The sequence below is a fragment of the Phalacrocorax aristotelis genome, chromosome Z (assembly GCF_949628215.1).
Source record: "Phalacrocorax aristotelis chromosome Z, bGulAri2.1, whole genome shotgun sequence".
NCBI classification, from domain to species: Eukaryota; Metazoa; Chordata; class Aves; order Suliformes; family Phalacrocoracidae; genus Phalacrocorax; species Phalacrocorax aristotelis.
In genome coordinates this window covers 35216222-35243731 of record NC_134311.1, presented here as the reverse complement: position 1 = coordinate 35243731, position 27510 = coordinate 35216222, and the positions used below count along the sequence as shown (strand labels likewise).

Genomic DNA, 27510 nt, shown 5'->3' with positions numbered 1-27510 from the left:
GCCCTGGGGAACACCACTTGTGACTGGCTGCCAACTGGATTTAACTCCATTCACCACCACTCTTTGGACCTGGCCACCCAGCCAGTGTTTTACCAGCAAAGAGGACACCTGCTCCAGCCATAAGCAGCCAACTTTTCAGGGAGAATACTGTGGGAGACAGTGTCAAAGGCTTTACTGAAGTCCAGGTGAACAACCTCTGCAGCCTTTCCCTTGTCCACGAAGCAGGTCGCCTTGTCGTAGAAAGAGATCAGGTTAGTCAAGTAGTACCTGCCTTTCATAAATCCGTGCTGACTGGGCCTGATCGCCTACTTGTCCTGTATGTGCCATCTGATGGCACTCAGGATGAACAACTCATCATGAATACAACACTTTGTAGTTGCTTTTCATTGCTTTCTCTTAAGGTGACTGTGCTATGACAGGTAACTGTCGGCAATACAGTTCTGATCAAGACCAGTCCCAGAATCCACCTCTAGTGCTGACTTAATGGTTTATATTGCCAGCAGTCTTTAAAACAACAACGTGTGTTCCTAACAAATTACAGGTTGGTTCCCAAAGCTCCTGTTCATCTAGGCAATTTAATGACCACAATATTAACACATACATTAAAACTAACTTGTGAATGTCGAAGTCTGGTAAAACATTTACTTCTATATGTTGCTGGATTTGCATATTTTCAAGGAATCTTGCTGTGCTTAGTTAAATATGGTTTCTTTAACTGTGTGCATATAACATTTTTTTCCCTGCAGATGGACTGCACTAATATATGCAGTTATAGTATAGATTTTACCTGTTATGGCATTACTTATTTCTTTGTTTATCCACAAAATTTGTCTTGATTTTATTTAGAACACTGTTTTATTTGTTGATTTTTCAATTTTTTTGTTTTCTTCATTTTAGCTTATATTAAATAGTCTGGGACAGGTTAACCTTGACATATGCATTAATCTCTTCACCTACTCTAAGGTATTTTATATAGAGCATTAATCATTGTAACTGTTAAATTAGCCTTATTAGATTGCCATTTAAGTGTCTAAAAATAGCAGAGTGCTTAGAGTGCATTTTAAGCAGAAGTGGATAAGGAAATCCAAAAGCTTAAAATTAAGTTCAATAATTTTAATGTTTTAGGGAAATATCATAATGTCCTCGTCATAAATTGAAGCTTATGCATGCATCTAGTTTCACAAAAGCTTTTGCACAGTAGACCCATTCATTTATTATTCTTTCCAAGCTTCCTTGTAAGTCTGATTTTCTTCATGCTGAATTTTTCAGTTTTCTCTTCAAGCACCTTTTACCCCAAGTTAGAGTATTCTTCTCTCTTGGTTTCTTCTGCCTCTTCCTTCATCCCCCAGCATTTTTTTTTCAGTCTACTCTTTTTGAATTCCAGCTACACACTTTTAAGTTTCTTCCCTGTGCAAACTGTGGGCAAAACATTATGTAATGTTGCCTGACATCAGTCTACCATATTTCCCTCAATTATAGGGCTGTAGAAAGTTTATCTTTATGCAGATTCTCTTGATTAGAATATGTATCAGTCTGTTTTCTACAGTGGAATATATCTCTGCATTTGTGGATGTATATGTATGCACGTACATGCACCAAAATATTGTTACAGTTGCAAGGAAGACAAAGAGGTCAGGTTTTGTGTCACTTTATAACATTTTACCAGGTGACCAAAGAGCTTTGAAAATGTTATTCAATGTACTATTTCTGAGAATTGCAAAATAACCGCTGTGGAACCAAAAAGGAAGGACAAGGAATCAGATGTTACTAGAAATATCCACAAGATTAACTGCTCCAAGATGCTTAGATTTAATTTTCCCGAGAATGGTGCAGACCTTAAAACTCATAATCTTTTTTAAATTAATTTTTATTTAAACATTTTCCTATCTCATTTGTTTTTCCTACCTACAATTTTCTAGTTCATGAGGTAATGTAAATATATTCACCATGGTGTCATGAAATTAGTACAGAACTCTTCTGGAAAATTAATTTCAAATTCATTAAACTGAACTTTTACACAGGAAGCCCTGATCTTAATGCTTATGGTTACTTGGTTGGGGAATTTAAACCTATCATTGTGATCTGTGTACTTATTGAAAACAGCCTAGGATACGTTCCTGAATACTGTAGCAAGTTGCATAAATTTTACACACTATTTTTAAAAGCACTATTGTACAAATAATTTGAAAATAGCAAATTCATTTATGTAAATCACACTCTAACAGACAATTCTCAGGCATAAAATGCAAACATTAATTGAATAAATTATTAGTTATGAATTATTCACCTATCTGTGTTCTCCTCCTCACATCAAGTGAAATCACAGACTAGGCAAACATTTCAAATACCTGACTTAAATAATGCTTCATTATTCAACCCTTTTTCACTGAAACTCATCTTTATTATCTCAGATGGGATTTTAGATTCTTGTTTGGACACATCTTGGCTGAATTCAATGGAAGATAGTAATGCCCACTTCCAGTACTCATCTCTTACTCAGAAACATGCCACCCCCAAAACATACAAAACAAAACAAAAAGAAACCCTTATGTTACATTAAGCTGTGAAATAAGCCAACTCTGTTACACAGAATAAAAAAATTATTTCATTGTTATAACTATATTCAGTGAGAGAAAAACATTATTACAATAGATAGATCACCATGTGGTTATGCACCATTATATATACCATCTAAAGGGCTCTTGAAAAAATTGTTTGTATTTATATATATATACACACATGTAAGTATATATATATATATATAAAACTACTTATGCCTGGTTCACCATAATTATGATAATGGTTAAATAGGAAGGAAATATAAAAAAGCTACCAAAGCTTATGTAATATCATTCTGCATACTCTATAAAAATTACAACTGATATTTAACTGAATAGCAGACAAACTTTTAAAGGAGAAAGTCTTTGTATTATCATAAGCTAGCATGACACAGCTAATTTGTTTATTTGCCATTAAACTTTGAAGTACCATCTCTTACTTTCAGATCCTGAAAAAATTTAATATAATTCAATATCACCAGAAAATTTACTTCTGGTTTGATGGGATTTTGATAATCACCATTTTTCACAACACTCTTCCTGATTCCCATCCTTCTGCTCAGCGGCTTTTGGTTTTGTGTATTAGACTTGTGTAGCTGATGTTCTGGATGATAGGGATGCCATGACTGCTCCTATCGTTATTTTACAAAACTTCCTGAATCAGAACATGTCAAAGACAAGACATTTTTATGTCAATGATACATTTTACAATTCTGGGATACATATTCCGTTTCTTCTTTAATTAATTAATTTTTTTTTTAAATTTAAACTACACACTTTTTATAGGATGCAGAGGATTTTTTTTCTACATGATAAAGTAAAACACAGTTTGTGTTTTATGGTGTTAACCTTAACAAGGAAGAATTTAAATATATAAAGCTGTAAATATTTTTTTAACCACTTTAAGCATACTGAAACACTTTGGAGTTTTTACATATAAATTATGCAATCTGACAAACTCTGTGATGATTTTCTCTTTGAGGATGTTATAGAAAAACAGAGATAAATTGCTGCTAGGTTATTATATTTCCTTGAGTTAAACAGTTAGGTCAAGTAGTTAAAACTGTTCTGTTGGGAGGTTTTGGCTAAGGACACATGACAAGTGAATGACGAGCAAGCTACCACAAATATAGGCACATCAGAACCAACTCTGTTGAAGTCATATGCATCTGCCCTGCTTTAACTAATCAGTAGAAGGGTCTTTATTTTCTATGAGTAGCAACAGTAAAAGTGACACACCAGTCTAAGTATTGAAGTTACAACCTTTGCAATCTGTACCTAAGGAAAATGTAGTGATGAACTACCCATTTAAATTATCTATGCCTTGGGCTGCAGAAGACACCCATAGGAAATTGTTTTGATTTACAGAATTAATTAACACAAGTCCAGCAAAGTAACCTATAGGTACAGCCTTTTGCTTTTACAGTGAAGCAGATTATGATCAAGAACACTGACTCTGATTTTTCTCCAAGGAAAAGCATCATAGCTTTTAGCAAACATGAATCACTGAGACTGAGGAACAACCACCAGTTTCAAGAAAACAGTGAAGCATCTCCGTACTTTTGAATCATATAATGTGACTATTACAGAATACTTGTGATTTGGTATTCCTTAATCTGAGACTTTCCATAATGGTGAGTCATTTTACAACATGGGAAGTTTCTAATAAGTTCTAACACCCCAAATACTTTAAAGTGAAATTTGGGAATATTTGTAGCCACGCATGTGCAAAGAATCGTTCAACATACATACCATTTTATCACATACCTCCAGAACAGTAACTGTTAAAGTGAAACTACTTATATGCAAACTCACAAAATTGAGATAATTATGATAAAACAAACTTCCATCTTTAACTTCAGCTAAGGTAAATAAAATGGAAAGTAGACCTCAAAACTCAGCTATTCATACAAACATACACAGAGATAAACATACTTCTACATTGCAAAGATTTGCCTTTTAAAACAGATGTTATAAAAATGGTGAGAATTTCCCCAAATTTTAGCTAACATTGAAAAAATATTAGTTTTAATTCCTCTGCTTTGGATATAATTTTTAGAAGAAAGGCTCAAAACAAAAAAAACACCCCTGAAAATTGGGTCATAGTTGTAGAAAGGATAAATCATATTTCTCTCAGGAAATAAAAACCCAGCAAAACAAGAAAACCGAAGGCTGAATTTCTGTGTATTTCCTTGGTTGTAACAGAGGAGAAATGGTCAACTTTTAATTGAAGAGCAATTCTATTTCTTTTCTTCTTCAAAACTCTGGCTAATGAATGGCATTGTGATACATTTCCCCATGAGCTGTGTCACTCATGCTTTCACTGAAACTATCAGCCATGGGAAACTTGTCAATCAAACTGTAAATTGCTCTCCTTCATCCCAATTTTAGCTCCTCCCTTTGAAAATGCTAGAGAATATAATCTCTGTTGCCTTATTAGTCTCCTTTTAAAAGACACATTTAATTAGTAATGTTAAGGAGAAGATACAGAGCATACAAATATTTGTGAAATAAAGCTATGGAATTAGTTAAAACTAGAAAATACATTAGTTAAAATTGTTAATATACGTAGCCCTAAAAAGTTAAACTACCAATTACAATATGAGATTCTTCATAGATAAAATGCAGGTGACAATATCTAGAATAGAAATTGGTAGGAAGAAGTAATAACACTACCACTATTAAAAGTAACATTTAAAGACATGAAAATTTTCTTAACACTTTTTGAGCCAAATCTTAAATTCATTATACATTTTCTGTGATGTTTTACCATATACCTCCTGAAGTTTGAAAGACAGCAAGTAAAAAGTATTGCCCTTTTCAGAGTAAAAATCTAGTAACTTAATGTACATACAGATTTGTAACCACTGCTCATTTCAGAGGTAAAACAAAAGATTATGCAAAAGGTTAGCCTCGGGAGGTTGGGCTTTACTGCATCTGAAATTATAAATTAAGGAATGGAAAAAATAGAAAAATATTGAAGAACATTCATATAAAGACACACAAAATTCCTTGTTCAAACACATCTACATTTACAGTAACATTAAAGAAAATCTCAAATTGATTTTAATTACTCTCTTTCCAAGATTAAGCTAATCCTCAAAGAGAAAGATTTCTGTCCAAAAATAAGTATTTTACTATTAATAACAACTATTTCGCTTGAGAATTATATCTTGGCCAGAACAGTACCAACTGTTAAAAGATGTTAAAAATGATCCTAGGAATTTGTGCTTGAAAAATCGTAAAGTAAGTATCAAGAACAGTGCAGAAAATACTTAGAGAAAACTTTAAAAAAGACAGTGACAGTCATGTCAGTGAGAAAAGAAATCAAAATGAGTGTGCAAACAGATTTTCTTGTCAAACTAAGAAAAAACTACTAAAAATCCCTATACCTAACTGCACTTAACAATACTTAATCTACAATGAGAGCAGTCCTAGCAACTATAATGGAGTTAGTATTTCAAAAGTATCTTTAGTAATGAAAAGATTTTAAACAATAAATAAAATCTACATGAAAGATAAACCAGGTATAAGATAGCAACTAAGGCATGTATTTAGGTCATCAGTAAACTGTCAATAGGAAGACTGAGATCATGGAATATTGCATGGATAAAGACTACAGTCACCATGATTCCTTCTAAACCAATTCCTAATATACAAAGAAGTGAAAGCAAATCATATTTAGCAGCCACAAGAGGGGAGAGAGGTTCATCTCAACTATTTTTAAAATATCCACATCCAAATTCAGCACCAATAGGCAATGAAGCATTTTATAGATGGGAAAGGGGTAAGTTAGATCGTTGTACATGATTCATTTCAATCTAACAAAGGCATCTAAGGTTAGAGGAACTAGCCTTAGAAAAGACTACCCTTTCCACAGAATATATATAGAGAGAGATTTTATGACCAGGTCATTTGCAGATGCCTAGATAGTCCTCTTTGCATCTCAGTTGTTAAAAAAATTTTACTGTGAGTGAAAAAACTCTGATCAGCTCCACTGATGACATGAGCTTTAGAACCTTAAATTAAGATAAACCATAAGGTGACAAAGACATTTCAAAATTAACTTCTGAAAAGGAAAATAAGAAGTAGGGAGCTGTGAAATTTTACAGAAGTACCTTTTCTACTTAATTTTAGGAGGAGTGGTTACAAAGTGCAAGTCCTTACACAGAGTGAAGAATTCTGAGGTACTCATAGCAACATAAAGCCCTCAAAATTGGGCATCTTCCATCTTTCTAATGCACAGTAGTAGTCAAAATAAAAAAAAAAAAAAGATAAAAGGAAAAAGTTACCTCTGGTAAGCAATCATATAATGCGGCAATGACTCAGTTAAAAAGAGGATACAAATAACACAGAGGGATAATAAAATGTGGCATGTTCTTGCCTGAAATGAAGTTGGGCACTTCATTTAAGAAGACTTAGCATAAACAGATAACAGTCAGAAAGAATCCATAAAATAAATAGAGATTTAAGAGTTTCATTCCAAGACTACATCTATGCTCTGGTTTAGAGAAGAGAAAATACATTCCCCTAGAAGCAGAATTCCTAAATAAAGATACATAAAAAAGATCAATAGACTATCCCTGAATTTAATAGTTTACATCCTTGAATTATGCATCACTGCCCTCAAGCAATACCTCCAATCTGCATTGCAATCATTAAAATAATAATTTTTTATTACGTTCGAGAAAATGGAGTTGAAGCCTTACCTTTCCCCTTCTACAGATCTAACAACTTCCTTACCCCAATGCCTGCATCAGCATTTAACAATTTTTTTGGAACTTTTGTTTGATATTTTACTGGCGGTAATATTCAGGAATATCAATATGGGATTTCAAAAGAGCCCTCACTGAAGAGATCAAGCAGCTCTACCTCTCAGATTTGTTTTATCAGTTTGTCTGAAGATGGGTAGAGACAATAGTGTAGCAGCTTATGCTCATTTAACATTTGGAAGGATGTTTTTCTTTTCTCACTCCCCACAGCCATATGGATTAGAAACTCATTTATTTCTCTTTGTTATAAATGCAGAGTCTGAAGTGGAAGTATGCAGCAAATTCAAAAAGAAGGGTAATTATGCAACAAGTAAGGTACTGGTTAATCTCATTACACCATAGATGGGGTTTGACAATATGAATGACAAGAACATTTTGAATTAAAAGTCAACAAAATTAAAATGCATAAAGTAAAATATATTTTAACATAATATTTAACTGCAGCAAGAAACAACTGAAGCCCAAAGCTTAGTGAAGTTTAAAAATTAATCAGCTCTTTGTATGGACAGAAAGGTAGAATTAACTTGACAAGATAAAATCATAGACCACAAGTACCAGTATTCTTCCTTTATTCCAAGCTGCTAATCACTGGAGATCAAGGAGAGATGCAACTCTAGTTTAGAACCATGTGGATTTTGGACATCATCTGTCTGGTATTGTGTATCCTTCACTCTCAGTAAAATTCATGTGAATAGAAGGTGATGAGCGTAGCAAGGCTTATTAATTACTATTATGAACTGTAAAGCTAATAGGAGATAATTGGTTGGAACATCAGAAATTAAACTTTGAATGAGATGACCAAAAAATAAATATTGCTTGATATTTATTTGTTTTTAAATAAACTGGGATTTGTTTTGTTATAAATTTGATTTCTTTGTGTTGCCCCTTCTTGTTTTTACAATCAGATTAAATGTTCCAGAAAAGATAAAGCAAGCATTGGTATTATTTTTTTTCCTAATTAGAAAGCAAAGTTTAACACACTGTGTCAATACTTTGGAAAAACAATTTTAGTCATACACAGCAAGACGAAAGAGACTTTTCAGTACATTTTTTGATGTTTGTTTCCTATTTACAGCCTTTTATCTTGTCAAAAGCTAAACTACTTTGTATATTTAATTATCTAAACACTGTCAGTATATTTCTTTATATTCCATTGCTTTACTTGTATTTTCAAAAGTGTATAGCACAAGTACTTAAAGTCTTACTCAGAAACTTAATTCTCATTATCAAAAGAACATACCCAAATGCTTTCTTCTTGACGATACTGCTTCCAGTTTCGTCCACTATCACTAAACATCAGAAGGTAGCTTGTTACCCAGTCGGAGCTCCCGTAACCACCTTGAGTAGCAACAGCAGTAATCTCAGTTCTTTCACCAAGATCAATCTGAAGCCATTGATACTTATTGGACACAAGTGGAGACCAGCCACCAGCACCTTAAAAAGAATGAAATCAATTGAAATGTATTCCTAAAAGAAGCAAGTTAACACAAAACTGTATATGCGAAGACAAATTAAATCATTTTAGCAACCCGATCCAGTGAAAGATGTCCTTGTCCAAGGCAGGGGTTTGAAACTAGATGATCTTTAAAGGTCCTTTCTAACCCAAATCATTCTATGGTTCTAACGCAAGACATAGTTGCACTAAAACTGTCTTGATATTATTTGGCAAATATTATAAAAATTGGTATGGATTAAATGAGATATGTAACCAATCATAACTATTAAAAGGCATTGTGAATGTATTCATTCCCTTTTTTCTTTAATTTTTTTAGTTAATTTTACAGAGTAATTCTTATTCAGTTAGACAAAACTTTTCAAGTAAAAAACTCAGATTTTTAAAATTTGTTTTATAAAACTCAATTTCATTTTATATAGACTAGAAGATCTCCTGAGGTTCCTTCTAACCTATATGATTCTGCATGACACTGTTCTATGAGGCCTGGATATACATATTTGTATATGAAGAAATGAAGCACAGTTATATGATCAGTTTTCATATGCTTCTTAAAGCCACCAAACTATGTGTAGGCAAAACTGTAGGACAGTATGAGGCATACAAGTGCAATTTCGATCAGTAGACAGACCAGTTCACGAAGATAAAGTTTAACACAAAACACATAGCTTTATATAAAGAACCTACAGCCTTTTAACTGATCAGAAAGACATGTTGAAATGAAGACATCATATCAATTCAGTTCTCCCTTGCCTGCCTTAGTATGCCTTTATTTACTCAGGTCAGGCTACTGTCTTGTCTGTAAAATTATATGGAAAAGACCGATGGTAGGTTGCAAACAATAACATATGAAAAAATGTTGGTTGATGAAAATATTTTGCAAAATTTGCAAGTCTTCAGTCACAGTTGGCATCTGTTAGTTTTTATTAGAGAATGGGGTGACAGCAAATGATGAAAGATCCATTTTGCCAGCACAGATTTAGATCTAATTCAGACAAACTCACACAACATAAGAGGTACCTTGAAAAGTTCTTAAAGCGTATGGACACAGACCAAGAATAGTAGTTCCCACAACAATCAATAAACACTGTATTTTGTGGAAACAGGCAACTGCAATCCAGTCTTATGCTTGTACAGACTTCAAGATGCATAATATTTAGTAAATAAAATATCACTTATGGTTTAATTCTGTACAGGGTCACGTGTCAAGTTCTTAACATTACCTCCTTTGCAAAAAAAAGAAAAGAAAAGAAAAAATAATTGTTATTTAGGGATATAAAACTGTGATTTTAAAATGAAATGGTAGAAAATCATATGGGTGTTTGTAAGGCAGAAAAAGTGAGATTCATTCTACAGAGCAAGGTAAGTGGAAAGAGCTGAATGAAATACACAAAGCCCCATGTATGTAACAACTCCTTGTCCACACATTTATGAACTAATTATAATGTGACATATGTAAATATATGGGTGGAGTTAAAGAGTGTGTAGATTTTATTTTAGCTCTTTATCTAAATCAGGATTTATATCTTCATGTAAATACTTTGAGATATTTTTAAATGTACACTGAGTTTCTCTTTTTATTAATCTCTTCATAAAAGGAGACATCATATCCAGGATATATCTGTAATATTTTTTAAACATTAATTTTCTGTGGGTTTTTTATTAACCTTTTTGTCATGGAAACTGTAGCTGAGTGGCTATTTGAATTTTCACTTAGTCATAATTAGTGATATAATCGTTCAGCAAACTAATTTAAAAACAGCTACAGTTAGTCTCAGCAGTGACTTAAAGGCAACCATTGTATCCCACCCATGTCCATTCCCAATAAACTTAGAATATTTTTCAAAAAAGATGGCAAGAAAACAATTCATACCACATAACTCAAAAAACCTCAATGTTTGCACATGCAAGTTGACAAAACGGGCAAGAATTAGCAGTTTCTGAAAACAGATTCCTTCAAAAGTTGAACTATCTCTAATAAATGTGAGTTCTGACACAGAATACATTCTTCCTTAAGTGAACACTTAACTAACATCTAACAGATGAAATACAGCCACATCTCTGAAAATGAAGGTAGAGAGCAAGATGCAAAAAGAAGAGTGTTTCCCTCAGAGAGGTGTTCAGTGAAAATAAGTATAATGTAATAGTGGTATTCTGCACTTAAAGGAGGCAAATGTAATTACATAGAGTTTGTGATGGCAGGTTGGTTTCATTGAGAATGAGTGTGTGGAGGTGGTGGCTAGTAATTTAAATTGAATTTCCTACTTGGCATATTTTACTTCCCAAATCCACAGGTTAAGTTAAATAATGTAAAAACCTATTTATAAAAGTCTGTTGTTAACTCTTATTGCCTGAATTAGCCAAACGATTATTTATTACATTCAGAACACAAAATAACTCAGCATACCAGTGAAAACACACCCACTTTCTAATATACCCAGGGGCAAGGTCATTCATATTTACTTACATTTTCTTAATTTTCATCTCTCAAAAACAGTGATATAACCAGCCATAAAAAACAGCTCTGGGTAAAATACAGAAATATTTCTGTAGTCCTCAGTGAGACCATGTGAGTCTCATTTCCAGACTGGTCCTGTGTCTCCCACCCAGTAGCTCTTTTTTTCTCTATACCTTTTCCATGATCTTGTTTTCACTGATTTTTCTAAAACAGTGTCAGTGTCCTGAGGGCACTAAAAGGATTTAACAACCTTGCCCAGTCTCCCATGGAGCCTTCCCCTATGCCCTACCCGTGGGCTCAGGACCCCATTTGAGCTCAGCTAGCCCATCCTGCTCCCTGACTTACACCTTCAATATTTTCACTTAGTTTCTGAATGACCCTCATTATAGAATTCCTCACCAAATGCTTTATACAACATTACACCTTACGTCACTAACATACTTCTAATAAAGTATTTGTTACTGCAAAACAGAGCCTATAACAAGTTTGCTCTATGGGAAGGTGTCACTGAGGTCTCCAAGTTTTCCCAAGAAGCACACTCAGAAAAAAGTGGCCCATTCAGCCTCTGCCCTGAAAGTAGGTACATGCACAACAAGCATATTTCCAGGTAAAATGCAAGTTCTAAAAATTATTAATGCAAGTTCTAAAATTTATTAATGCAAGGTAAAGATGATACTGAATTTAAGACAATCTCTAGACTACTTGGAAAAATCCATCATCCTCCTTTTAGGTAAATTCAGTTCTTATTGAAAGTTTCCTCTTTCCTATTGAGAAGTTTTCCTCTTGGAAATCCCACGTAGCATCCTCCTTTTGCACTACACTCATCTTCACACAGCTTCCCCTGCCATGTCCCATCTCCTCCCACATATGCTGGTAGCACTTACTCAGTGTCAACAGAAGTTAAGGAGAATATGGCATGCAACCCAACAGGAAGGGTTTCTCGCTGCAAGGAAGGCAACAGGGCAGTGTTTGAGGCAGGGCTGCTGGTTCTCTTTGTTGGACAGGGCACCATGATACTCATTCCAACCCACCAGCCTTGACATCTGTGGCCATGCTATCTTGCATTGTAGAAGTCAGCAATTAAAAAATAACACACCATTCCTGCAGCTCTCCATGAATGATGCAGTTCCTGCACTAAAATGAGAGGCCAAGAAGCCTCTTGGGGCTGAAACTGGGCTGTAGTGAGGTTTTGCTAAACTGCCAAAAGTCATATTCCTTCAGAACTGGTAAACCAGTCAGATTAGTGGGACTATGAAAACTATACAAAATTTTAAATCAGTGAGAATACAGAAAAAGCTCCAGTAAATTTATTTGGCCTCAGTTTTCCATTAAAAAGCTACATGACATCTTTTCTTCAAAAAACTTTAATTTTCCATCCAGTAAAGCAAATATACTATTGTGTTGTTTTGTTTATTTTTCAGGTCTGCCACAAGATCTACAACTACTGATCAAATCAGTCACTTCATGAAAAAATTTGCTGCTCCTCAGTTGAAGCAGGGTCCTGAATATTTATCAGGACATTAATCCTTTGACACTTTCCTAATTTCTCTAAGTTAAAATTTAATCACTGATAAATCTCACTTGTTCACAATTACTTTTTGTGAAGCCTCCACTAATATTTCATATGCTCTACCTTAAAACACAGGAGGTCAAACAAGATTTACCTTAAAATTAGTTTTTCAGGAATAGTGATACTATCTCCTCTGTGGTTTCAGTGGCTGCACCTCAGCTGCTCTATTGTAGCCACCACAGCCTTATCTTTATGTCCATACTGTTTCATCTTTTAGTGGCTGTGCAGAGCAGTCTGGTAGCATCAGGCAAGCAAAAAAACCTTTGTAAACACCCTGCCCAGCAGGTTAAACAAGGGACTTCACACCCACAAGATGGGCAGCCCACATCCATAGCATACACTGTATTTGTGGCACACACCACACAAGACCAGACAACTTAACTTTCACTACCAAATCCTCAGTGCATCCACTAGCACTTCCAGGCACAGCATCATCCTGCAGTGCTGCGGTATCCAAAGCTTTCTCAGAATACTGTGTCACTGTGGTAAGTTTGGTGACAATTTTGAACTTTTCAATTGAAAGTGAGTATTGTAGTCGACAGAAGTAGTCAGGCAGACTGCTAAAAACATAATTTTTGAAGCCCATCTGCAAAAAAAAAAAATCACTTGGCAACTGCAGAGCTTTGTTCAGAATGAAGTAATAGAAGAATTTAGAAAGGCATGAGCAAAAAATACCTGAAAAGCCAAGGCTTTTTCATGGCAGTACTACCTGTTGCCAGCTGAGGGTGGTAGTTCTGCCTTTAGTACTACATTTTCCAGAAGTTTTTGCAAGGCAAGCCACCAGGTAGCCTATTCCCCCTCATCATACTGCACTACATCTGGTGGAAAGAAGAGAAAGAAGCACAGATACACAGGCTTCTAATGCCAGGGATAGTAGATTTGGGGGATGACAACAGAGATCCAATCCCAGAAGCCCTCTGTCAGCCCTCTACTGACCAACACCACATAAAACCCATATAGAATAGGCATGGAGCAGACACAGCAAGATGTCACCAACAGCCCGTGTGAAGCCATAGCCTGGTCTGGATCACCATTCAGCAGCTGCAACATGTTTCCTGCACCACTGCTCTACTCTGGTTCATGCGATCCTTTCATCTCTCAAAGGCTCTTGAGGAGGTCTCCTGTCTGACTGTCCAGCAACCATCTGTCCTCCCAGCACCTGACAGCTACCTGCAGAGGTGAAACATTTGCGCAGTCCTGCACGAAACACTACTAGAGCATGTTAGCTTCTCACCCAGCACTTTATAGTCTTTTTTACAGTGTGTCCTATCTTTGCAGCAAGATTAATGTGCATACCAAATCGTAATATTTGGCAGAATCTTTTTTGTTGTAGCATATATCTAGGCATGGTAATGTATAGAAGTCAGGGGCATAATGGACATCAAAAGAATCTTGTTGAAAAACAGAAGGGCTTGTCAGATGTTCATGCTGTGTGGTGTGGATGTTTCTGGGGAGATCTGGGGAGGTCCTCAAGAGTATCTGTGGGGATGCAGATACTGCATACATTAATCAAGACTGTGCCAAAATGTACAAACACACAGGCTAAATTAAGATTTACAGGACGAACTTAAGTTTGTCATCCCTAAACTTTCTGAATGACTGACTTTGCAGTCTTCATCTTAATTCTCTAATTTTCTATTTGCCAGTGTCATTTATGTAAAGCATACATTCTGTTCAGTTAGGTCTCACTGCATTTTCTAATGTCGCTGATGAAACATATTTCCTTGTGGACTAAAAACAAATCAGAAAAATCATTTTCACAAGGGAGACAATCTATATCTAGTAATACTTTTTTTTTTTAACATTGTCTCAGGAGGTGTTTAACCCTCTTTATTTTCAGCTGTCTCTTGCCAATACTTCATGCTTGATTTGTGTTAAAAAAAAAGCATCACAGAGTTCCATTTTATTACAAACATGCTGACTTGAAGTTCACACAATAAATAAAACCTTTTGATTTTATTTATTGTTAGTTCTTCCTATTTTATTTTTTTAATATAAATGTTTTTTAAAAAATATTTGTGCACATACTGTGTAATTCTCTTTAAAGTACATTAATTTACTGAATATATCTAGCAACCACATACTTTTTCTGAAGTACTAACTCTTTTTCGTAACTCATGAATCTCTGTTTTTCAGCCCCATTTGTATAGTAACTTGGCATGTTGCCTTGATGGCTGACAAATTAATGGAGTGTCTGTGGTTACTAGCAGGCTAGTCTCATCCAGCCTAGCAGCGATTAAATCAAAGTTTAAAGTTCCCATCAGTCACTTGTACATACTAATTGATAAATAGACTTCTTCATTTTATGTAATATTCATAAATAAACTGAGTATTAAATGATGGGAAAATTTCCTAAGCTTTGATATTTTTAATGCACTAAAATTGATTGATTTGTGCTAGATCAATAATCTAAGTAATCATGCAGCTTTCATATATTATTGAACAAAATTTTGCCTTGTGAACATTCATTATTCTTGACTTCTGTTTCTATGATGTTATAACATTCATTTTCAAGTCAGTTAAATGACAATATTGGTATTTTGTCACACTTTTCCCCGGAGTAATATACAATTCTTTTCTGCAGAAGTTATACAATGAGGTGTGTCATGGTTCACCCTCAGTTGGCAACTAAACACCACGCAGCCACTCACTCACTCCCCCCACCCCTGTGGGATGGTGGAGAGAATTGGAAGAACAAAAGAACTTGTGGGTTGAGATAAGCACAGTTTAATAATTACAGTAAAATAATAATTATAATAATAATGATTATGATGATAATAATAATAATGATAATATAATAAAATGGAAAAGGGAAAAAAAAGAAGAAAAGAAAAAAACAGAAACAAAATGATACAACCGCTCACCACCCGCCGACCAATGCAGGCCGTCCCTGGGCCACGATTGCTTCCTCCCTCCCCCAGCAAGCTCCTCCCAGTTAACATACTGGGCATGACGTTATGTGATATGGATTATGCCTTTGACCAGTTTGGATCCGCTCTCTTGGCTGTGCCCCCTCCCCTCCTGGATTCTTGTGCACCCGGCAGAGCATGGGAAGCTAGAAAACTCTTTGACTAGTACAAGCACCACCCAGCAACAATTAAAACATCGGTGTGTTATCTCATTATTGTTTTCATGATACATCCAAAGCACAGCACCATGCCAGCTGCAGTGAAGAAAATTAACTATATCCCAGCTAAAACCATGACAGGTGTTATTCATTAAAGCAATCAGTTTACAGTTTAGTCAACAAGATTATAGTCCTTTAATCTGTCCTGGATTTAGACACTAAATTTACAGAAGACTTGCTTTCCTTACGGTTGCCTACATTTCTAGAAGATTTTCATTCTTATGTACTTCACATATAGTTTAAATTATATGAGATTTTTTTCCTTGTTTCTGGAGGTTAAATATTCTCTGCCTTCCCCCATGGCCACCAATATAAATACATCACAATGCTCAATGGGTATTGTTTCCTCATCCTGGCTCCTGTATGCTAGGATATGTTTTAAGGGCATGTATTTTCATAATTCCTCACCTTCACAAGGGTGAAGATACCATTATCATTAAGACATCAAAAATAGAAAAAAATAACAAAGTTAGCAAACAGGTACAAAAGAACAAAACTAGAAATGACTGAGAGAAAAGCCCAAAACCTCAATTCCATGACAGAAAATTCAAAATGCCTGAGTATTCTTACAGTGGATTGGGAGGGTTATATCAGGTTTAAAACTTAGCCTTGATGGCAGACAATTTATTAGGTGATTCTTAAGCTCTCCAAACTGTCTCTTTGTAGCTGTCAGGCCGCCAGGCTCCTTTTGCTTATTTTAAAAACACTAAACTACCAAAAGTAGAAACCGATATAAAGATTCCTGCTTTGTATGAACAGCCCCCCACTACTTGTTCATCCTGCTCTGTTACTACAATTGCCTATGCTGTTATGCAAACCACAACACAGTGGTTTACACAACACAACTCACATGTATTCACACCAGCTTATTTGCATGCAGTTCATTATACTATTTAGCCTGTATCACCATTTATACCACCCTCAAATTCAGTCTATTTTTTGCATATTTAATCATAATAACTGCAAGCAATGAATATAAGTAAAAATCCAGATTTAAACTAACACACATCGTAAAGGATGCTTTCCTTTGATTAACCAAGCTGTGTATTTCCCATATGGATCATTTAACAGAAGCTGATTTTAATTTGAAGTCAATAAAGTTGCACCAGGGATAAATTTGGCTGCACATATTACAAAGCAGATTTTCTACATGCAAGTAATTGACAACTGAGGTTTCCTAGGCTTCTAAAAGTCAAATGAAGTATTTTACAGCACCCAAAAAACCTAAAAATACCAAAATATGACATTATTTCCTTTCTTAAGCTGAAAAGCAAGGCAACCTCTTTCACAAATGGAGAATTGCAACCCTGTGGGTTTACACTTAGGTAAACAATGCAAGGGTTTTGTTCTCTAAAAGTTTATTGACTGGTGACAGGGACAGGGGTTAGGGTGGAATATCTGATAAACAGTGTTGATGTATTGCTTCCAGGCAAGAAGCCTATTGGCCCCTTAGAAGTCTCTTGAGTAACAGAACTGGGGAAGAGGATGAATGTGGGATCAAATCTTTGTCTTCTAGATTTTAGTTCTCCTGTGCTTGAATAAGGCAATCCAAGAAATAGAGTTTATGCAATTAGAAACTCCCATTTATACATGAGCAAAGTGCAAGAAATATGATTATCAGGAGGACCCTAAATAGCCAAAGATGTCAAACAGTGTAAATCTCAACTTGGCCAGTTTGTCAGAAATGCTATGCAAAAGCTATCACAACAATGCAGTTCTGAGTCATATCTCAGCAATAAAAGATAAGAATGTAAGCACCAGAACTTGAAACAATGGATAAACTGTGGAAAGTAAAACTGAGAAGAGGATGAGGGACCTTGAGCTATTAATAAGAAATACTGGACACAGAATCATCTTTGAACACAGATAGAAGGAGGCAGAGAGGGACTGCTAGATCAGAAGCCAGCTCTGCAGTCAGTGCTCTCTATGTAAAATTCTGCATAGTATTTTTCAACCATATGTTTGATAGCTGCATCACCTTTTGCCTTTGATCAAAGCAAAATCCTATTGCTTCCCTCAATATTATTTTCAGGACTAACAAGTCTTTCTCTTACTCACATATTACTTACATTTAAAACTATCATACAAAACAGGTATCCTAAAACCTAAAAAGACAAAAGGGCATTCAATGCAGTAAAGCTCAGCTCTTCAAAAAGAGTCATTATTGCCTGAAGAAAGACCTATGTCTAACTGGTCCCAGACAGAAAAACCTTGCTGTTTTCATCTCTGCAGTCTCTTCTCCTCTCCTTCTTATCTTAAGATGATGAATTTAGCAAATATATTGTGTTCAGTTAAATTGTAAGAACAAAGAAATACCTTGTTATTTAAAGATTACTAAACCAGTAGGCTTTGAATAGTCGGGGGATCGAAGACCTCTAGGAAGCAATTACTTTCTTCATGAGAGAGACATATTACTCATTTTGGGGAGACTAAAAGCAGTTGTGACCGCCACTTTAACAGTGTGTAACAAGACTCCATGGCTGTCTTTTGGGGCAGTGTAATGGTTCAGTATCTCTGCATAACTGGATTCCATAGGAAACCATGCGATGTATTCATCACTTCCAACTAATTTTAGTAGTGTTTAAATAATATAAGTTGAATCTAGGAAACCAAGTAGTAGCTGAAGTGTTCCTAATCATTAAGAAGAACTGGTAAAACTAAGAAATACTCCCATTTTTATGCATAGCTCCTTAGTTGTATTCTGGTCTTGTCTTCATATGTTACAAACTGACAGAGTTAGGTTAAGCTCAATATAAGTACTAAGGTCTCAATAACAGAAATCTTGGATAGATTTCAAGAAATCAAAACAAAATTTCCCCTTTAAAGAAGTCTTATGAATGGTACCCTCTTCTAGGAAAACAATGCTTATCCCTCTATATTCCAACAAAATCAGGGTTTTTTAGGCTATATAAACCCTGAAGGTCTTGAGAACCAGCCATTCTTTCCTAAGAGATGAGTCAACATTTCCTGGATTCTTAGGGAAGCTCTTGGACAGGTTTCAGAAAATATTGTAAAAGAACAACTAAGAGATGCATTCATGAAGGTCTGGTATTTGGGAAAACCCTGCACAATAGGAGGAAAGAAAAAAACCAGAACTCACAAGAATATTTCATGAGATGAGCTGTTTGAATAAAGACTGAAAAGTCCCACATGAATGGCATCTGAGTCTGAAAGCTGTAATAAGTGACTTGGGCTGTTGAGAAATGAGTGAAGAAGTCTTGCTTCTTAAAAGCTGAAGAATGAGGGGAATTAATCTGAGTAATTTCCTGGAATAAGTATAGAAATAACATCTATTTGTTAGCTTATCCATGTAAGGAAGCTATATTTTCCCCGTAGTATTTCATAGGTGGCATGCAGAGCTTTCGCAACGGAAGTCAGAACTACTGAAAAATTTCAGGGACTTTTGAGGTAGGCAGAACTTGAAAAGAGCTATATGAATGTTTCAGTCAGACAGACTGTCTTCTAAGGGAGGTGGGTGGAGCAGCTACTTCAGTGACCTCAAAGGCAGAACAAGTTTAATTTTGTAGGAAGGTCTACCATATTTTAAAGTATTCTGAACCTGAGTGTATCAATGAAGAAAACAGGTACGATCTTAAAAGATAAGGAGCAATTGCATTTATTTTTTCAGCTGACAGAATATTTAATATGTAAGGATCTTAAATTTCAAAATTGTGGCAGGTATTACAAAATGAATGCTAGATTTTAGTAATAATTTGTGACAAGTAGCAGCTACTATGTCAAGAGAAGTTTCAGAGGCATTTTAGATCTGATATGGTGTGACAGAAAGGCACTGGGAAATGGTATTAATAATGACAAAGTTTGCTCTAGCTTCAGGGAACCAGTTAGAAGAATGTAGCTAACTTTGTTTTGTCCCTTTTCTTCTGTGTTGACAGTAATTTAGGTAAGTGCATGAGTGAGAGAGTGAACCCCATTTTACCTTCTACCTTCAGAATTCTTTGAAGATATTTCTCATCAATTACTTATTATGAAAATATATCCAGGGAGATATTTTATAAAGGTGATTTCCATATTTTATCAAAATGAGAACTTATTGGCAATGATTCAAAGACTTATCAAAGCCAGTATTTTTTATTCAGATTTTTCATCACTATCATACCAAAAAGTACTATGAAACAGCAGTCTACACTAGGCAAAATGTTTTGTGTGTGTTGGAAAGACCAAGGTCGAGTCAAACACTTTTATATGATTAATACTATATTTTACTCTTTTAAAGTAGACCACATTTTCATTTAAATAGACTCGTTTTTAAAAAAATATTACAGTGAATTCTGTACTGAGTAATTTCTAATCATATATGCAACATTCTATTAGCAAATATAAACCAAATGGAGTAGAAATGGAAAATATGGGTAAGGAGGAGGGATGAGGCCAACAAGGCAGATAGCCCGCTGGGAGTTTCTAATAGACCACCATTCAAGACGAAGAGGTAGATGAAGCATTCTACAAGTGGGTGGCAGAAGTCTCACAAATGCTAGCCCTTGCTCTCATGGGGGACTTCAACTTACGGGACATTTGCTGGAAATACAACACAGCAGAGAAGAAACAGTCTAGGAGGCTCCTGGAGTGTGTGGGACATTCCTGACATAGCTGGTAAGTGAGCCTGCCAGGGGGAGGTACCTTGCTGGAACTGCTGTCTACAGAGACGGACTGATGGTAGACGTGGTGTCCATAGGCCATCTTGGGCTTAGCAACAAAGAAATTAAAGAGTTCTTGATTCTTGGTGAAGTAAGGGCGGGGGGGTCAGCAAAACCACTACCATGGACTTCTGGAGGGCCGACTTTGGCTTGTTCAGGGCACTGGTTGGGAGAGTCCCTTGGGAGACAGTCCTGAAAGAGCAAAGGTGATCAGGCCCAGTCAGCACGGATTTATGAAAGGCAGGTACTACTTGACTAACCTGATCTCTTTCTAAGACAAGGTGACCTGCTTTGTGGACAACGGAAAGGCTGCAGAGGTTGTTCACTTGGACTTCAGTAAAGCCTTTGACACTGTCTCCCACAGCATTCTCCCTGAAAAGTTGGCTGCTTATGGCTGGAGCAGGTGTCCTCTTTGCTGGTAAAACACTGGCTGGGTGGCCAGGTCCAAAGAGTGGTGGTGAATGGAGTTAAATCCAGTTGGCAGCCAGTCACAAGTGGTGTTCCCCAGGGCTGAGTGTTTGGGCTGGTTCTGTGTAATATCTTTATCAATGACGTGGGTGAGGAGATTGAGTGCACCCTCATTAAGAGTGTAGACGACACCAAGTTGTGTGGGAATGTTGATCTGCTGGAGGGAGGGAAGGCATTCCGGAGGGATCTGGAAAGGCTGGCTTAATGGGCTGAGGCCAATTGTATGAGATTCAACAAGGCTAAGTGTTGGGTCCTGCCCTTGGGTCACAACCACCCCATGCAGTGCTACAGCCTTGGGGAAGAGTGGCTGGAAAGCTGCCTGGTGGAAAAGGCCCTGGGGATGTTAGTCGACAGCTGTCTGAACATGAGCCAGCAGTGTGCCCAGGTGGCCAAGAAGGCCAACAGCATCGTGGCTTGTATCAGGAATAGTGTGGCCATCAGGAGTAAGGAAGTGATTGTGCACTGCTGAGTCCACACCTTGAATACTGTGTTCAGTTTTGGGCCCCTCACTACGAGAGGGACATTGAGGTGATGGAGCGTGTCCAGAGAAGGGCAACAAAGCTGGTGAAGGATCCAGAGAGCAAGTCTTATGAGGAGAGGTTGAGCGAGGTGGGGTTTGTTTAGTCTGGTGAAGAGGAGGCTGAGGGGAGACCTTATTGCTCTCTGCAACTTCCTGAAAGGAGGGTGTAGTGAGGTGGGTGTTTGACTCCTCTCCCAGGTAACTAACAATAGGATCAGAGGAAACAGCTTCAAGCTGCTCCAGGGGAAGTTTAGATTGGATCTTAGGAAAAATTTGTTTACTGAAAGAGTGGTTAGACATTGGAACAGGCTCTCCAGAGAGGTGGTGTAGTTGCCATCCTAGAGGTATTTAAAAGTCATGTAGATGTGGCACTTTGGGATATGGTTTAGGAGACATGGTAGTGTTGTGTTAATGATTGGACTTCATGATTTTAGAGGTCTTTTCCAACCTTAATGATTCTATGATTCTAATATGTATTAATTATAACAATATTTGTTACAACGAAACAAAAGTATAAAATAACTTACTCCCTACAGTGTTCACAGTTTGATGAAGTTATGCAACTTCTTTGAGGATATTAAATTTTTTCATGTTCTTTATGTAGTAGCTGCTTTCAGTGAACCAACTATATATGTTTTCCTTGTTCAGTGGTCTTACCCAACAAAAAATGTAAAGCTAGGACTAATAAGTAGCTATACATTTAATGGCTCAAAACATTTTTACATCGACAAAGATTTTGTTACATTTGAACTTCTTTGATACATTCACTTGTAAAAATTTTAATCCTTTTCATTCTTTCTGTCTGATTTCCTTTAATTCTTTCAGTTGTGAAACAACCAGGTAAAACCACACTATCAAACCACATCAAAATGTTGGTTTTTTCTCCGTCTACTGTCCACCTCAAGCTAGTATGCCTTCTCAACATTTTACTGACTATGGTCACAGAATTAAAAGAAAAGGAAAGAAAGGTCAAAACAGTTTGTATCTACCAGTTGGCCTCAGTATATGTGACACAAGAAGATTGTGATTATTTTAAATATATGTCACTGTGACAGTGTTCCAATGATGTTTGCCAGGGTAAATAAATTAAATTCCTTAACTCAGGCTACAGTCTTCAGTCATGTGAATTACACAGAAAAATACAAATATGTATACCCAGATTGTGTTTCTCTGATCCAGACATTTATTTATGATTTGTGTTTCTGTTTCCTCAAACATAAATCCACCACTGGCATTTTCATAAGAAATACTGACAATAAAAACAGATTGACCCAGGTATGGACTAAAAGATTTTTTAAATTTCCTGCAAAAAATGTAGAAGAATGTTTCAGATATTCCTATATTTTATTTGAGGAATTGCACACTGCTTTACAGAGTGGTAAACAGCAATATAAGTGAACTGTAAAAAGAATGGTAAAAAATTAAAAATAATATAAAAATTTTAAATCCCCCTGATATTTATCACCCAGTTCTATTGTAAAACTAGAGATATTGTCTCTAATTGTACTTAGCAGGAATGATACGTTTGTATACTCTGCTAGAGAATGAGCAGGGTAGTAACTTTGAGCAGCTGAACATGTTTGTGCCTGCTGTTTTTATCACTACTTTAATCTCCATCCTTGATGATTCACTTTCTGATGGTGGTACTTCTGGAAACACTATTTCAACCCTGGAAATGCTGATTCACTGACTTTGGTACCTGTTTTAGCATATAGAGCATGGTGCATTTAGTACAGCAAAACAGAGAAAATATTGGCACCTGCAGTTTATAAACAAAAATACTCTAAGTGTATATATTTAAAACAGAAAAGCTCTATTTTATTTCCATTATTGTGGGTATAAATTACTACAGCTAGCAGCAGGAGAACACTAGCCAACTCCACCTGGCATTGGCCTGCATGGAGATCTGACATACACAATGAGCACATGATTTTATAAGTAAGAGAACAAGTGTAGTGTCACCCTTCTGGTGCTTAAAGTCGATTTGTGCTTATCTGCACAAGAATATGAATATTCTGGAGTCGACTGATAAATACTCTGTCAACTCAAATGTCTGATGTGATTCCATTTTGGCTCTGTGTAAGGTACTGTCTTTCAATTGCTGCAATATGCATGTACATGTGCAGTTCCATTTGTCTACATGTACATTTGTGAGCTACTTGACCTGACAAACACATAAAAAGATGAGACCAAACCATTACGTGCAATGTCCCCTACATAAACAGTATTTCCCTAATTTGGTGTTCCAGTTATGATTCCCAGCATTCTGTTCACTTATGCAATTATATGATACTTATTTTAAAAATGTGCACATTAATAATTAAAGTATTTTCCATCTATTGACATTTTTCAGTAATTCCAAGGTTATGTAGCAATTAATTCATTTGTACCTATAGACACACTATGCCAGATCCTCAGCTGGAAAATCAATATACCTTTCTTTAAGTCACCATATTTAGTTTTCAATCACCATTTCCATATTGACCAGTATGATAAAAAGTTGATACAGCAATTTTATATGGAGCTTTCAGAAAGCCATATTTTAACCAATCTATTAGCTTATTTACTTCCATGTTTTAATATTCTTATTCTTATAAAAAGAAGTAAAAGTAAGCTACTCTATTTCTCTTCAAACCCAAGGGGGAAATTCTCTTTTTGTGCATTTGTGTAATATCTGTGTTTTTCTGAATTCATGAATTCTGATGTCAATACCTCACCACAGAATTTGTAAATAAGCCCTCATGAGTAAGAAGAGGTTTGAACACTTGAAATTAGAGAAGAGCAAACAGCGTTCACTCCTGACTCAGTTTTGTTGGCATAAAGACTGAGAATATAACTATGATGGCTAGAAAAATAGAATAGCGAAAATGCAGTTGAGCTGGACTAATGGAATTTCATCATCAACAAATATAATCACATCTGGCTTGATTATCAGAAATAGGAGGTAATATCTTTGTTGGTTAAATGCTTAAATAATGTAGTATAGCTATAAACATTACTATATTAAGAGTTTTATTATTGTTTCATACAACTTTGGAGGACAATATTTATTAATTGAAGTACCTAACAATGAAGAAAAAGTGCGGTTCAATTCACTTAAATTTTGTCCTTGGAGCAGAGCTTCATTTTTCAGCAATCTGGATTTTTTTTTTCTCCAGAGTATTATAATGACATTAGTCCTCATTTGTGATTTTCAAAAATATCATTATAATGTTTATGAAACCAAATCAGCCAACCTCAACAGCCAAATGAGAAATTCAGGGACTTTGTATTTGCATCAGTTTTACGACAACTGGTGTATAACAAATGCACAGCTAAGATGTATTATGTATAAAGCTGTGTTTAACTTGAAAGCTTTTCTCACACTGAAAATTGTGCATTTATGCATATTCAGATACCATCTTTTCAGAACATCACAGCTTCCTACTTTTAATGACAGCCATTATGGAGAGCAAAACTACTGGAATCAGGCTGTATAATGTATGTAAAAATAAATAAATCATAGTAGTTGTTGTGTAGAAATCTTTCCATAGATTTTAGACAAGTAATATTCTTGTTAAAAGGCTTGATGAATTGAATAGGGCAGCTTCTGTGGGATACCATGATTCCAACTTTATTTTTATTTCAGAAATATTATATTATTTAAAATATTGCAGAGAATTTTTTAAAGGAACACAGTCAAAATGACACCCATCCAGTACAACTTTATAATGCTTATACAGACCCTTCTTGCTTGTAAGTATTAATTTTGTAAACTGACACTTCTTTAGCATCATTCTGATGAATTAGAAGTTAATCTGCTATCAGCAATTATTCATTAAATAATCATACTTTTTAGGAATAAACCCACTTTATTTGTAAATTATTTTCAATCTCTTGTAACACATGAGTGAATAAAATGTTAATTTTTAAAAAAACCCCTCTTTTTAGGGCAAAATAGAAGGCAAAAAATAGGTATAACCATAAATAGAATGTGACCAGACAACATTTATGCTTTGCTTACATCTATATTTATGCAATTACTAATTTCCAGCTGCAGACTCATGTCTGACAGCACTGTTGTTGTGGTTCTGCTATGTACAAACATTCATATGGCAGCTTAACTCTATATCCTGAAACATTATCCTAGATTATAAGGTATCCAGGATTTGCTAGGCAGATATTTAATAGGAAATAGGACAGCTTTCTCTGCTGTTATTTCTAAGAGGTTTCATGACTGTCTTGTTATTTCAAATGTGTTATGGAACACTAGGCTGCTTTGTGTGGAAATTTTGGGTCTTTACATTTTAAAGATTTCTTGAAGTAGATTCTTAAGATAAACTTCATATATAAATACACAGATCATATATATACACCTTACATATTTATATATAAAAGAGAAGCTGACAGTACCATCAGAAAAGCATATATATACACACACACACACACACGTGTCCCCTAAAGTACCTTACATTTTAACAGCATATTACTTATTTGATATATGAATGTCAGGTGGCTAAGAGATATACATTACTAACTGGATTGCAAATGGATTTATGAACTCAAGAACTCATTTCTGTTAAACTCCCAGGTAGTCTGAAGAGCTTTAGTCAAGGACTGAGGCCAAATTGGTTAAAAACTGTCCAAAGAATAAAAACTCAATCTCTGCCTCTAAGAGAGGTGTATTTAGCGCTTGAAACTTCTAACTATGATGTGATGTAGATAACACATTTGTCCACATGTTAACATTATATTTGTTGTTTTTTCAGATTTGTGTCCTTATGTGGAATTTTTGTCTACTTAGCAAGTGAATGAAGATATAGTACAGTAAAGATTTCTTCACAGTGAAAACCAATATTTATAGAATATGGTCTTTGCTATGAAATACATAGTCGATCATGAAACTATTAATTAATAATTAAAGCAAAAATAATTTATTTATTATTCATTAATATTAGCTTTTTTTTTTTAGTTTTCAATTGTAAAAAGAAACATCCTTTACTGTGTGACCAGTCTGTTCTTTTACTGGTCTTCAACAAGATCACAAGCTAAACGACAGGAAGATCTCTTTCCAATTGCTGTGATTTAAACTTTTGCCAGAACATTAGTTTTATAGCTGTGCAATAATAATGATGTAGCGTGAGTGTGGAAATTGTCAAATAATGGAGTTTGTTTGAGAGGTTATATTCTGTCTGTCAAGGCTAACCCATAGTTTCATATCCTAAGAAAAGACCAAAATAGAAGCTGAAGCTTCACCAAAACATAAGACAGACTTCAACAAATATGCCAACAAGTGAACTGGAATGCACATAAAATTTGGATAGGAAGGTCAACATGTTCTTAACTGCTGATAATCAAATTTAACCAGGGTTCTCAGCAAAAACATCATCTGCAAAAGAAATAACCTGTTCTCCTAGTCAGACCAGAATACTATAGCAATGCAGCAGATGTTATGTTAAAAAAGGGTGGCCAAAAATCAGAATTTTCCCAAACGTGTTAGAAAGCAGTATATTAAGATTTTCTGATTTTGTTGTCAGAGACATTCTGCCCCACATCTCTCAGCTCCCGCTTAATGCAGGCAGTCACAAAACAACAGAAAACACCAGATTTCCAGAGTTCTTCCTGCTGTAAAAATTTTTTCATATATAAGCATCATGGAGGTGTTTCCCTTCTGGAGAGTAACTCTGGAGAGACTTTTGGAGAGATATTAACAAGTAACTAATTCAGAAATAAAATAACCAAGGCTGTTCTATTCTCCAACACTGATACAAGTACATCTATGGCAACACAGCCTTATCAGGGGGTGAAGGGGAGAAGTTAAACTAGATCCTTTTGTAAAATACACTAGCATAGAATGACTTTGTATTATTCTAAAATGGTAAACCAAATATATAGATATATGATTCTGTTACTAAAAAATTAGTATCTTCACTTCGGTGACAGACTATTG

At 35.4% G+C, this 27510-nt stretch overlaps 1 protein-coding gene across 1 annotated transcript in view; it reads right to left on the bottom strand.

The window, feature by feature from the left end:
* The window catches only part of CNTNAP4 (contactin associated protein family member 4), a 240911-nt gene that overhangs the window by 152140 nt on the left and 61261 nt on the right, over positions 1–27510 (bottom strand). Inside the window, exon 3 of the mRNA XM_075079004.1 lies at positions 8571–8764. Coding sequence (XP_074935105.1) covers positions 8571–8764 — 194 coding nt within the window. The remainder of the gene's footprint in view (positions 1–8570; positions 8765–27510) is intronic.